At 51.5% G+C, this 13,748-nt stretch overlaps 2 protein-coding genes across 4 annotated transcripts in view; one reads left to right on the top strand and one right to left on the bottom strand.

The window, feature by feature from the left end:
- Window positions 1–1,714, bottom strand: part of DAPP1 (dual adaptor of phosphotyrosine and 3-phosphoinositides 1) — a 55,184-nt gene extending 53,470 nt beyond the window's left edge. For 2 of the 3 annotated variants that reach the window (XM_032109457.1, XM_032109455.1), the window contains exon 1: window positions 1,351–1,714. In XM_032109457.1, the coding sequence (XP_031965348.1) occupies window positions 1,351–1,628 (278 nt within the window). In that variant the 5' untranslated portion in view covers window positions 1,629–1,714. The remainder of the gene's footprint in view (window positions 1–1,350) is intronic. The other variant, XM_032109454.1, reaches the window with a different exon arrangement.
- Window positions 1,639–12,425, top strand: C5H4orf54 (chromosome 5 C4orf54 homolog). The gene is made up of 2 exons (XM_032110408.1): window positions 1,639–4,350; window positions 8,753–12,425. The coding sequence occupies exon 1, from the start codon at window positions 1,639–1,641 to the stop codon at window positions 4,339–4,341; it is 2,703 nt and encodes a 900-aa protein (XP_031966299.1). The 3' UTR covers window positions 4,342–4,350; window positions 8,753–12,425.
- The last annotated feature ends 1,323 nt before the right edge of the window (window positions 12,426–13,748 follow it).

The following is a 13,748-nucleotide window of genomic DNA, read 5'->3' as shown; positions in this document are numbered from 1 at the left end:
ACCAGCCCGAGCCCGAACCTCAGCCCGGGGGCGCCCATCCAGGAGGAGGAGGAGGCGGTGTACGTGGAGATCTGCGGCTCGCCACAGGGGCCGGAGGAGACCAGCCAGAACCCCGAACTGGCCCCGGCCGGCGGCGCGGAGGGAGCGGCCGGTCCCGCACTGGACAGGGGAGCCGGTGGGACCGGGGATGGCGGCTCGGCGAGCGGCGGACCCCCGGGGGAGGAAGCGGGACCAGCATCCTTGGACCACGGGCGGGATCGCCCTCCTTCCCCGGCGGCGGCGGCGGCGGCATGCGGTGCTGACACCGGCTCCGGGGAAGTCGCGGGGAGCGGCGGGACGCCGGAGGCGGGGGGCTGCCCGGAGTCCTCCTCCTCCTCCTGCCCTTCGCCCGGGACCAAGGCGGACGACTTTCCCGCAATGGGCGACCCGCTGTCGACGGAGGGCAAAACCTCCTCGTCCTCCTTCGGCTACGAAAGCGAAGTGGAGGATGAGGTTGCGGGGCGCAAGGCGACTCCCCCCGGCGCCCCCCCGGGCACCCCTCCCGGCGGCGGCCGCGACGAGGCGCACTATATCAGCACGCAGGAAATCCAGCTGAGCGAGGTGGACCACGACATGGACTTCGACGCGGGGCTGGCCGCCCGCTGGGACTTCGAGGATAACAACGTGATCTACTCCTTCGTTGACTACGCCTCCTTCGGGAGCGACGAGACCCCGGGGGACACGCTGACGGAGGAGGAGGAGAATAGCTGCTACCTTAGCACGACCACCAGCGACCCCAACAACCAGACGGACAGCATCGACAACACCAGCAGCACCGAGATCGTCAGCCTTACCTCCGAACACGACACCCCCGGCGGGGACAAGCGCGCCAGCTCGGGGGAGAGCCGGTCCAAGCAGCCTGGCCGCCCCGGCGGGAGCCCGGGCGCCCAGCTTCTCCTATCAATCAAAGCCGCTTCCCGGGCTATAAATGAGTCTAGCAACGTGCACGGAAAGCAAAACACTGTTTACGCTGCCAAGCATGAAGGCGACATGAGTCTCCGTGTCGCCGCGGCTCCCGACCGCAGTGCGAGTTTAAAACAGGATGCGGTCCGCGACCACGCGAAAAAGTTCATCGCGGTGCCCGCGCGGCTGCAGACGCGGTGCGGGGCCGCCAGGGCAGGGGAGCACTCGAGCGGCGCCTCCAGCGCCGTCAGCGAGCTAGACGATGCCGACAAAGAGGTGCGAAACCTTACGGCCAGGGCTTTCCGCAGCCTGGCGTACCCCTATTTCGACACCCTGCGCCCCGGCTCCCGCGCCTCCTCCGCCTCCCTGTCCGACAATGCCCTGGGCATCAACCGCTGGTCCACCTACCTGGACCTCAAGTGCGGCAGTCTGGGGCCGAGAGCCGAACCCAGCCTGCTGCGCTCCGGCCGCTCGCAGACCAAAGCCCTTGAGTTCGTGGTCAGCAAGCTCGATGGGGAGATCGCCCACGTCGAGACACCGCGGCGGCTGCGGGCGGGCTCCCGGGTGGTGACCCTGCTGGACCTCGGCGATGCCGCCGAGGCCGGAGAGCCGCCGGCTGCGGAGGGCGGCGGGAAGGGGTCCAACAAGAAGTCCAGGTTCGCCTCCAGCCTCCTCAAAAATGTCATCTCCAAGAAGATGCAGCTGGAGCATGAGTTCAAGATGGAGCGGGGCGAGATCACCGACACCTCCTACACCGGGCCAGGCGCGGGCCGGGAGCCGGAGCCCACCGGCGGCGGCGGCGGCAGCGCCGGTCGGGAGCGGCAGCGGGAGGGTGGCGTGCAGCGGCAGAGCTCCCGGCTCTCGGAGGGCGGCTCGGACTGCACCGCGGCGCCGGCGGAGGATGCGGGCGAGGGCGGCGGGGGCCGGTCTCCGGCCTCCAAGGCGTCGACGCCCCGCGAGGGGAACCGCAGCCTGGACCGGGCGCTGTCGGAGGAGCTGTGCGAGGTGAAGCGCAGCGCCTCGGAGGCCATCAAGGCCACCTTCCTCCGCAGCCAGAACAGTGCCTTCAGGTCCTGGAAGGAGCGGGAGGCGGAAAGGAAAGAAGAGAGGGCGCCCGTCGGTAAGCTGAAACTGTCTCCCAAGCACGACTGGCGAGCCGACCTGGGTGAGATCTCTGCCGGCAAGTCCACCAAGATGTCCCGCCTGTTCGTCCCCGCCATTCAGCACACTCCTCGGGAGAAGGAACCCGGCAAGCGGGCCACCAAGTGCTTCGCCGCGGCTGCCGCCGCCTCCTCTCCCGCCGCCGGCTCCGCCACCACCTCTCCCCCCGCCGCCAAGCCCAAAGCCCCCGAGATCAAGATCAGCCTGGGCAGCCTGCAGCAGCCCCGGGACGCCGCTTTCAGCATCGCCCAGCTGCTGACGCCGCAGATCGCAGGCCGACCGCCGGACGAGGGCAGGGGACAGCCGCTCAAGCCTCTCAAGGCCGGCGACGGCCCCGACAAAGTGCCGCAGTTCCTGGTGCGCGACGTGAGGGACAGCAAGTACAGAGCCCAGGGCATCCTCCACCAGGTGCGGGACGTGCGGAAACTCATCAAAAGCTCCTACAGCGCTGACTCGGGGGATAACAGCAGCGACAAGGGCAGCGGCACCTCCGAGCAAGGCGGCCCGGAGCAGAAGCCCCGGCAGCAGCTGGTCATCGCCGGTGTCCCCCGGTCCCTCTCCCCCGTGGTCATCACCTGCCAGGCGGTCGGCCACACCGGCACCAAGCCCACCGAGGCGGGGGCCAAGGCGTCGGGCAGGGCGCCCGCCTGCCCCCCGGAGGGCACCGTCCTGGTGCACCGCACCTCGGGCAGGCTGCCAGTGGCCACCATCGCCCCCAACAAGAGCGATGCTCGCCAGCCGGCCGTGCTCAAGATCGTCTCCAAATCCTCCGCGCCCTGGCGGCACCAGCCCCCGCCGCCGCCCGCCGAGAAGGGCCGGGGACCGGAGGAGGACCCGCGAGAGGAAAGCAAGGCAGCGCCGGTGCAGAACGCGCTGGAGAAGTTGACGGCGGCGGTGCGGAGCATGGAGGAGCTATACAGCTTCAACAAGCGCGAGTGGAAGCGCAAGAGCGACCCTCTGCCCATCACCGACAGCCACGTCCTCTCCCTCATCGCCAGCCAGGAGCGGGGCGTCGGGTCCCGACCCGCCGCCGCTGCCGCTCCGCCCCCGCCGCCGCCGGCGGACAAGGCGGAGGAGCCGTCGGGCAAGGGGCCGAGCAGCGAGCGGCTGCCCCGCCGCCCCTCCAACAGCGCCGCCGACAAGGTCTCGGCCAAAGCGGCCGCTTTCGAGAGCTTGGCCCGGCAGCGGCAGCGCGGCCCGCCGGCTCCCCGCGCCCTCCTCACGCTCCGCGGGGCGGGGGGAGCCGCAGCCCCCGCGCCGGCCAAGCCCCCCTCCGAGGGCGGCCTGCGGGGCCCGGCACCGCCGCGCTCCCCTCGGCTGCCCGCGGGCGGCGGCGGCGATGCGGAGCGCGGCCCCGACTGCGGAAACTATCTGTCCCTGCCGCTGAAGGCGGCCACCGAGCCCGGCTCCCCCCCGTCCCCGGGGGCGGCGGCGGGCGGCGGCGTCCGCCCCAGCCCGGTGTCGGCGGCGGCGTCGGCGGCGGCGCTGTGCAGCCTGCAGCCCTTCGGCACGGCCAAGCCCTCCGGCAGCCCCAGACCGCCGCCCGGACCCCCACCCACCGAAGAGCCCCCCGCCGCCGCCCCGCCGCCTGCCGAGGGCCCGCCCGCTGCCCTGTACCGCCCGCCGCTGCCCTTCGCCGCCCTGCCGGGCGCCGCGCCGCCGCCGCTGCTCTGCTTCTCGCCCTCCGTGCCCGCCGCGGCTACAGCGGCCGAGCCCTTCCCGCAGACGCAGCGCAAGGTGCTGCTGGACGTGAGCACCGGGCAGTACTACCTGGTGGACACCCCTGTGCAGCAGCCCCTCAAGCGGCGCCTCTTCGACCCCGAGACCGGGCAGTACGTGGAGGTGCCGGTGCCCCAGCAGCCGGCCGTCGCTCCCGTCCCGCTGCCTCTCTCGCCCCTTGCTCTCAATGCCGGCGCCTATGGCGCCACTTACATGCTCTACCCCGGGCTCCTGCCCGCCGCCACCGTGCTGCCCTCCGGTGCCCTGCAGCAGCCGCTGTCCCACCCGGGCAGCGATGGCAGTGCCCCGGCAGAGCCTGGCAGTCCCGCCGCGCCAGAGGCAGCTTTTGCCGAGAGTCCCTACTACGTTGCTACCAGCAAGGGCCCGCCGCCGCCGCGGCACGGGGCAGCCGATGCGAAGCCGGTCATCAGCATCACAGCGCCGGCCACCGGCCCGCGGATCGTCGCGCCGCCCTCCTTCGACGGCACCACCATGCGCTTCGTGGTGGAGCACCGGTGAAGAGCGCTGGTGAGTAGGTGCTGCCTGGCCGGCACGGCAGTCACCGGTGATGGGTCAGGGCAGACCGGGTTAACGGCCAAATGACAGTGGTGCCACAGCTTCTTCTCAGGGGAGAGAGGGTCGACAAAGGGGCCCTCACCAGGGTGTAAAATACAGATAGAACACACAGATAGAATAGAGTTAGGCACACCCGTGGAAGCAGTATTCCTTGGAGCTTCTTTATTTTTGCAGTTTCAGAGAAGCACACCGTAGCTGCTCATCACACAGCCTGTATTTGTGCAGCCCCATGGCTGGGGCACCTCCCTTTGCTCCCGACGCTGGGAGTGTGGTTGGGCATCTCTGTCTGGATCCATCATCTGGACCCATCTTGCAAGCCATGGAAGAGCCCCTTCACCCTGGCAACATACCCTCCTCTTGTCTCACCTCTCACCTCTTCCTCCCAAGGGGAGGTGAGCACCTCTCTCCCCTGAACCTGTTTCTCCCCTCCCTCAAGAAGAGTGGGAGAGGGGTCTGATGGAAGCAAGCCCATACTTTGGGTCCTTTTTGTTAGTGGGGTGAGGGAGCAGGATGCATGTAGCAGTCCCTGGTGTGCTCTCCTGGAACCATGGGGCTGCTGGCAGGGGCAGAGGTACCCACAGCTGCCTGTGCTGCAGGAAGGCTCCCAGGGGCACCGCTGCAAAGCACAGTTTTACACAGCAGCTCCAAGCTTGGAGTGCCATTGTCCTGACAGTGTCCAGTTACCTGGGGCTGTAACCCTCCAAATTCAGGGATGTGTGTGCAGGGGCACTGAGTACCTGTCCTGGAGCAAGGAGGAGAGCACAGGACTGGGCATACAGCATGCAGTGAAACAAGTGTGGTGCAGTATGTCTTGTGCAAAATAACCAAGGAACGATGACATTTCATTTTGAAAGACCTGAAATATTACAAAAGTGCCTTGAGGATTGGTGTCACTGCTCCTTCTGCCTCTTGCATTAGAATGCCTGGCTCATCTTTACTGCATGCAGAGCTGCCCAATCTGTTGCTTACCAAAGACTCGCAGAGTTGGTTTTTTGGTGTATGTGAAAGGGCAAAGAGAAAGAGTGGAAGAGTGGCAACAGTCAGAGGTTTGGGTTTGTCACCAGTTTGCACTGAGTTTTGTCCAGCTGCATGCTTGAGGGTAAATTTTGTCTGCCAGCTCTTGGGTTATTTATTTTGTTTTAATATTTTTTCAGTTTGCATCATTACTTCTGCATAGTAGATTATTTGTTGAATGAAACCTTGTCAATGGGATTTATGCACTTACTTCTCTGTTTGTAAATATTTTATCTTGAAAGTTCCATTCTTTTATCGTGGCTGTGGATGAAGTTGTTTTCATTGGGCCTTATGGGTCACTCAGGACAGGCAACATGCCAGTTTAACTTGAGCTCTGCTGTGCTACTTGAGTTCATCTTGCCAGTAAAGTCTTCATAGAGAATCTAGATAAAATTGCAAAAAGTAGTTGATGATTTTTCATTTGGTCTGGAGGCTGAGTTGAGACTGCTAGCAGAAGGGATTTGCTAGATTTCAGATTAGAGACTTGACGTTTTTGAAAAGGCGGAGTATATAATAGTTGTATTTGTAACAGTAGCTATTTAAACAAAAACCTCTAGCTTTTCTTGTACCACTCTTTAAAAGGAAAACCATCATATTTCCTGGTGTGCCTTGCCCCTCCTAGAGGGTTATCCTGTTATCACATACTTAGCTTGCCTTCGGTGCCTGGGGAAGCAGGTGATGCTCTCGGCAAATTGCTCTTTCTCACTGGTGAAGTTAAAACAGAAGCTCCGCTTGGTTGTGCTGTGTCAGAGCTCTACCACTACAAAACTGTGTGAAAGCTGCCCCAAAAGACTGGTGATGTAAAAACATGCATACTCAGTACAGAAGGTCATTCAGCAGCGTGCAGGCTTTAGTTTAATTTTACCATTCTTTTAATGTTTGAACATGCTGAGGTGCTCGTTGTCTAATGCAGACAGGGATGCGCCCTCCGGGCTGTCTCAGACCTGCTGAGGGAGGTGTCCTGCTGCTGGACAATGGATGTACTTTTTTTTCCTTGACCTGTTCTGGCAGTCTCAAATAATTTTAACTGCATGGTGCAGGATGTATTTAACTAGTCATTGGACTCATATCTTCTCTTTCAGTGGAAAAGTAGGTATATGCCAGAGGGGAATCACATCTATAGCCTTCTTCTTCCTGTTATTTTCATTTACCTACTTAACTTTCATGTCCCTGTGGATAATTTTTCCTCTTCTCTCTTTTATTATCTACTTTGTCTTTTGCTTTCCATTATTTTCCTCTATCTCTTTTGTCATTCCATTCCTAATGAAAAAGATTTGTTTGCTTGGGGTGGTGTTTTTCCCCTAACAAGAACAGCAGTATAATTTCATGTGAATCGAAGGGTGAATTGTTATTAACTTTTTTAATTCCAGCTGCTTTCACATCAGACCAGGGTTTTTTTGGTTTCAGCAATGCTGTGCAGATCCTAAAATGGATTTTAAACCAGCCAGATTTCATCCTTTGAGTGTGGGAGTTGAATAAAGCACTGTCCCTTCAGGTCTTTGTTTTTTTACTAGGCAAAAGGAGCTGAATGAATTCTCTTTTTCTCCACGCCTGAATTTCTTTCTGCACTGCACATGCTGTCTTCTTCCCTTCTTTGCTCTATTTCTTTCACATCTTCATTCACAAACTGTATCACTGTGTTAAGGACTGCTCCATCTTGGTCTCTGTCACCTCTGGGGGGTCAGTGTGACTTGAATCTTTGGTGATGGTGTGATGCCCGTGGTGGTGTTGGCACCAAATCCTCTGCACATCTACTGCTCTTCCAGCACTTCCTTTTGTATCTGGTGCTCTTTTCTGCACAATCATTGGGATTAAATGGATCCCATCAGTTTGTGTTCTGACAAGATCCAAGCTGCCATTTCTGAACTATTCTTAAGTTTTTGATATGCAGAAAATAGTAGAAAATATATGCACGTTTCTGGGCAATATCATATGGTTGCTTCTCTTCCTGCTCTGCTTCACTCACCATAGATGGGGGAGCTTTAGCAACATCGTTCTTGCCTGCTGCACTTCTTTCTTGATACAGGAAAGAAGTGATGCTAATTCTCAGTTCAAATAAACTTGCATCCAAGCCTAGACGGCACCAACACGTAGTGAGTGGACTGCCTGACAGCAGCTCATTCCCAGCAGAAATGACTGAAAATGCATTTTTAACTTTTTTATCTATTACCACATTATACTCTGTGGAGTTGCTGCCTTGTGTTACTGTAGTGGGTTGGTCCAAAATACTCATTACTATTTCTGAGGAAAGAACAGGTAGCAAAGTAGAAAGCAACTGTAGTAAATTGTACTGCCAATATTAGAAGGGTATTTTTTACTGTTTTGTTTAAACATGAGCATAAACACCTTATAGTTACAGGATCATATACACCAATATACGTATTAGCTGTGTTTTCTTCCTAATTGCTATCAGATAATCTATGCCTGCCTTTAAAAATTATTTATGTGTGAATAGCATATAAAAACTATTTTAAAGGCTCATAAATGGATATTTTTAAACTTTGTTTTAATTGTTCCCTGTTCAGCAGGATGTATGTTCTACATTACTAAGTCAAGAAGTCAACTTACAGTGTAAGATGCAGTACAAAGGATTTACTTTTGCTGATGCCTTTGCTGAGAATTTAGTAACGAATTTATCCAGTTTTAGTGGGAAATACTGGAATATTCCTAGAACCAAATAGGCTTCAACATTTGATCTAGTAAGTCAGTCTACAAACGGAAATAGGCATGCCCTTGTGTTCAAAACTGAGGCTACTTAGGAAACGTTTCAATAGTGCTTAGCCTTGATACCAGTAAAAGTTAATGGTGAGTTTAATGACTCCTCCTGCCCACGATGATTTCCTGAGCCAGTATTTAAGTCTTAACTCCACGAATCTTGGAGCATGTGGGTAGGGGTTGTTTCCCTTTTCCTGACATACTCCATGCTGGATGCTGTGTTGGTGAGGAAAGTGCCCAGCTCTTTAACTGAGCGGATGCATCGCTCAAATCCTGCTTAGGTCACATTGCCTTCTTCCCACCTAGGTCCGTGGGGTTCCCCAGGACCAGTCTGCCGGGAGCTGTGGGGTTGTAAGGCACAGCATGTTCCACACCTTGAGCAGAAAGGATGGGTTCTGCTCAAAAAAACAGGGCTTCCCGACCACTGACTCATTTTAAGAAGTTGGGTGCTGTTGTCTGATTGTTGGCAGTAGCTTAGGACATGAGTAGCAAGAATAGTGTGATGACAAAGGAGGTATTTATGCACTTCTCCAGAGGAGTAGAGGTTGTTCAGATTGTTGTGGCAGCTCTCTAACAATCTGTATTAATTATGCCTTTCTGGTTTTGTTTGTTTGTTTTTCCACAGGGATAAGGAAGAAGAATTATGCTTCTTTAATTTGAAATACACTTTTTAACTCTTCAACATTAATCCTAAAAACTGCTTCTACAGTTTTCTCAAGTGTTTTGCTTCATACAAAACAAGCATGTAAGTTTCTTGTTTTCCCCTAAATGCCCCCCTGTTTTGGAGTATGCCTACATTTAATTATGTGAGCAACACTAAATTACTGCAGTATTTTGTGCAAAGTTGTTTTTGTACTGAAGCTGATCTGCAGGCTTTAGACATTGCCTCTGTGCTGGTAGCCAGTGATAGTGATGCCACTACAGCTGTTTGTAAAATGCAGGGTGTAAGTGCAGCAGTGTTGCAGTGTGGATCTACACACAGCTTCATTCAGGTCCCCGGAGCGTGTTGTGATGATCCAGTGCAGCCCTGCAGCTCTTCAAAAATAAAGCCCTCAGCTCTCTCCTATTGCAGTAAATGAGGGTCTTCCATATAGGTTTTAGTCACAATTTGCGATCAGATGGTTTTTTGTACTCTGTACTTCTCACTTGGAATTGCAAATGAAGAGAGCTGTAGTGTTAAATTTATCTTTAGTGTTTGTTTTTTGGCATGGTTCAAAACAAACTGTGTAAATGTCAGAAAACACATTTGATTGCTTTCATTTTTTGTTTGCTCCTCTGTACTGCATTGAACATCACAAGTTGCCTTAATTATGACAGTGTTTAAATACTGGGAAACCAGAAATTGAATGTAATATTTTAAAATCCTGGTTCTAAAGGAGAGAGCAGCATTTATTTTTCTTTAAGACTGCTGTCTATTCTTCCTTAAATTGCAACATTGTTGAAAACAATGCCCTGTGAGAGGAATTTTTTAATGTTACAGCCTCAATAGTACTTAGTTGTTTCTTTAGCTGTTGTTTGACAGGTTTATCTGAGGGCTACAATTACAATTTGCTAAGAAAATATTTATCTTTTGAACAAAAAAATATAAAATAAGATTAGCGAAATTGCAGTGATTTGTATGTCCAACTCTGCTCAAACTGATTGTTTTGTTACCAGTAACTAGTGTGTCTCAGCAAAAGAGAATTATTATGACAGTAAAACTAAAATACAATAGTCTGTTCACTGCCCAAAATTTCAGTTCAGTGAAGCACTTTGGGAAGCACATAAATGTAAGAGCAAACCTAAATTATATAACGTAAAGCTTTCTTGAGGTAACAGATTAGAATTTTAAAGTCTAAATGCAAAACTCAAAAGTCTATACTTAAGCAATTTGCCCCCAGGCAGGATTTTCCACCACCTGTTCTCGAGGTTTCCTGCAGCTGGGGAAGTTTCAGTGTTTCCCATTTCTAAAATAAGCCCTGGGTTTTCATTTTCCTGAGTAACTCACAAGGTGTGGGAAACTCAGGTAGAACTGTCTTTAACCATATGTGTGAGATGGTATTTCAGTGCAATTTATTTGTTTACAGGCACAAATTGTAATTGCCCTCAGGATGAAATGCACTGCAAGCATGCAGATAGCGAGTGATTTCTCATGTATCTCCTCACTCATTTTCATCATTGTGAAAATCCAATGAATATTCTAACCCTTTTCAAAGAGCTTGGTGTGCCCAGCTAGAGCACATACCATCTAAGGCTAATCCCTGTGCTCTTCAGCTGTACACTCTGCATTACAAGCTTTAACTTCCCACTGGGATTCGGGCTCACTGCCTCTTAAAGGAAATGATGCTTCTCCACCTTTCTCATGACCGATAAGCCCATAGGTGTTGTGATTAGAGTATCAGTGTTAAACAGAACAGTACTTGGGACTGCAGGACAGTGCAGGTACCAGAGTAGATGGTCCCCTGTGACACACACGTGTGCAAGACGTCCAGTATAATACTAGCATCCCTGTTCCAAAATGTTCCTGTCCTACCTTTTCCTATATCGGTGCTCGGAGCAGAGTTTCACATTGCAGTTTACAAGATATAGGTTTGCACACACAACCTCAGGTTTACAGTTTCACCCGGTGTACTTGAAAGGAAAAAAAAAAAAAAGCATTGAAAGCAAGTGCCCAGGATTTCAACATGTATTTGTTGGAGGAAAATTTTGCAGGTTTTTTTTTTTTTTTCCCATTGTCTGTGGAGATGAAAGCAATAAAATGAGGGAATACCAACAGCTATTTATTTTCTCAGGGGAGATTACTTCAGTGGAATGTGTCAATCCTAATGTCAAACAGTGTTTACTTGATTTTGTCTGTTACTAAAGAGACTTCATGTTTGCATCAAGGGGTCAGTTTTGCAAGGTGCTTCTCTTCGCAGACCTAGCAAAGCCTTCACATGCATCTCCAACTTCAGATATCTTCAGATTCCTGGGGACTTCAGTGGAAGGATTTTTTCCTTCCCCCATCTATGCAAAGCTTTGCTGAACTCATCCCAGAGTGCTGAGTGCCTTGCAGACCCGAGCACCATGTTCTTCACTTTAGAGAACCCGAGCTCTGGGCTTGAGTCAAGCCGGACTCAGCAGATAATGCCACAAAAGGTCACCAGAAGAAAGCTCTGGTAATATGGTGCTCCTCCATGTATACCCAGTGGTGAATTTCTCCAGTGGATGGGGTGATGTGTAACCACATATCTTGGATTAGAGTCAAGCCCTCCATGTCAGGGCTCACAAGCTGCTAGTATTATATGTTTCACGGTGCAGTCATAGTATGTTACAGCTGAAATTCACCCCATGTGCAAAGCAAGACAAAATCCTGTGCACCACTCAAGTTCCCTCCCAGCCCTGCTGTCAGGGTTTGAGGGCTGCACCAGCAAACTGTCCATGCATTTTAGGTCAGGATCCAATTAAAAGTTTGAGTAGGACTGGAGTGATGCACCAGAATGTTGTTCTGGTCTTTTGCAACAGGGTTGGTTTCACTCAGTATCAAATTTAGCCCTTGGTGAATCAACTGGTGAATGATTTGAAATGTATTTATGGGTTGTGTGGGGTGTTCTTCCCCCTTGTCTGTATTCAAAGCTACCTTTATTCTTTAGTGTTGATGGCCAAAGTGTCATTCCTTACGCTTATATATTGCCATTAACTCGTGGCTACCCGAGAACACATACTTCAAAAATGCTTGTGCTTTTTTTTCACCTATTTCCTTTTTTTTTTTAATTTCTTCTTTATTTTCCCCCGCCCCTTTCTTTTTCCTCTCATTTCTAAAAGGAGTGGGTTAGTTATCAGTGTAAAGATATTGAAAAGTGCAAATGTGAAGTAAGGATAATGATTGTTAAGAGGATGTGGGTGGTATGTCTGATGAGAGGGGGTGGGCTGTAAGGCAAAGGGGAAACTGCTGTGAACGCATCGTGTTGATGATTGTTGCCTGTGGAGGAAGAATTAAGAAAAAGAAGATGTATAACTGGAGAGAAATGGACTCTTTGACCTGCTCTCATTGTAGACAACACTGTGGCAAGTGTGTGGCTGAAACCCGAAGTGATCCCGCTGCAGGATGCCGTGGGCCTGGGATTGAAGGACAGCAGAGTCGCTCCGGGAATTGCACAGTGGGAACACTTCAGTGCATCACAGCCATGTGAGAACAGACTGTCTGAAACCTCCAAGTACCAAAGTTTGTAACTGAATGAGTTGGCATTTGTATTATGTTGGGGTTTGTTTTTTTTCTCGAATGTTATGATAAATAAAATGTATTTTTCAGTAAAAGATACACTGCAAGTAAGCCTGCAGTCCTGCTTGGTTGTATATTTGCAAAGTTACCTTGGCTGTTGTGCAGAACAAGTGAAAACAGAGGCATTACTTGGTTCAACACATGAACAGCAACAGAAGAAAGGATTTCACCACAGAGCAGATCAAAAATCCCGCACTCAAGAGTCTCCCTGAGTTTGTCCCAGTATTGAAAGTCTGCTTCTGACCTGATCTCTATTCTTTCCTCTTAGGACAAAGAGAAGTTGGAATTGCTTATTTTTTTATACCCAAGTATATCTTAAATGAAGAAAGAACTCCCCAGTTCAGTGAACTAACTTTGACTGGTGTATGGGTCTGGGTATCCAAAGAGCTGCATCTTTGTTTGTTGTAAGATACTCAAGAGAGAGCAATTGGTGGGGTGAATAACTTTTTTCTGCTGACTCTCTCTGTTATTTTCATTGCCTAATGTTGCAGTGCAAGCAAAGATAAGATGACTTTATTAGTGGATAGCAATATTGCTTGAGTTATTACTAGGAAAAAACTTCTGCTGCTTTAATGTATTCCTTCTACCTTCATGGAGATTGAGAACATTTCTGTTGTTAACTCCAAGTGTTTAAAAAAGCATGAGTCAAACACCAAAAAATCCCAAAACAGACTTGAAAACTAAATTATTACTTTTGCAGTTTAAAAGAACACTTTTGCTTCTCAGTTTTCAGTATGTAAGGGGCACATAATGATCTCCCTCTTAATCATGTGCCCAAGATACTTAAAGGAAAACTGATTCCCACCTCATTATTTATCTACAAGTAATACAATATGTAGACATCTGCTGTGAATTTGCCTTATCATTTCGAGACACAGCTACATGATCTTCCCATCTTGCTGGAAACACAAGTTCACTGGTAAAACAGTGGTTGGTGTTTGCGACTTTCTCCCTCTCTTTCCAGATTCGTTGGAATTTGTACCTCAGCACTGCATCCACAATAGATGTCATTGGTGGCTTCACTGCTAATGTCTAGCCAGTGATTCCCATACAGAGGCACATGTGGCAGCCCCAAAAGACTTAAGATTGGAATGAGAACAGATGTTGAAGGGAAGAATGGGGAAGGTGGGGGAATGAACTGGGAAGAGCGCAGCCACACAGGCTTAGCTGAACAGGAGAAAGCTGAGTAACCTCAGCAGATGAAGGCAAAACAGACACAAACTAACAGTGGGTGTGTAGAGCAGAGAGAAAGGCCTTGGATCACTTTGCTCAAATTAGAGAAGTCTGAAATTGCAAAGGGACCTGGGGTTGTGAACCAGAAAATTTGGGAACTCTCCTTTACTTTTCTTGAAGGAGAGCTCTCGGAGCCTGATTTCAGCAG

The sequence above is a fragment of the Corvus moneduloides genome, chromosome 5 (genome assembly GCF_009650955.1).
Source record: "Corvus moneduloides isolate bCorMon1 chromosome 5, bCorMon1.pri, whole genome shotgun sequence".
NCBI classification, from domain to species: domain Eukaryota; kingdom Metazoa; phylum Chordata; class Aves; order Passeriformes; family Corvidae; genus Corvus; species Corvus moneduloides.
Note: the sequence above shows the minus strand (reverse complement) of the source record. Positions and strands in the feature narration are given on the sequence as shown.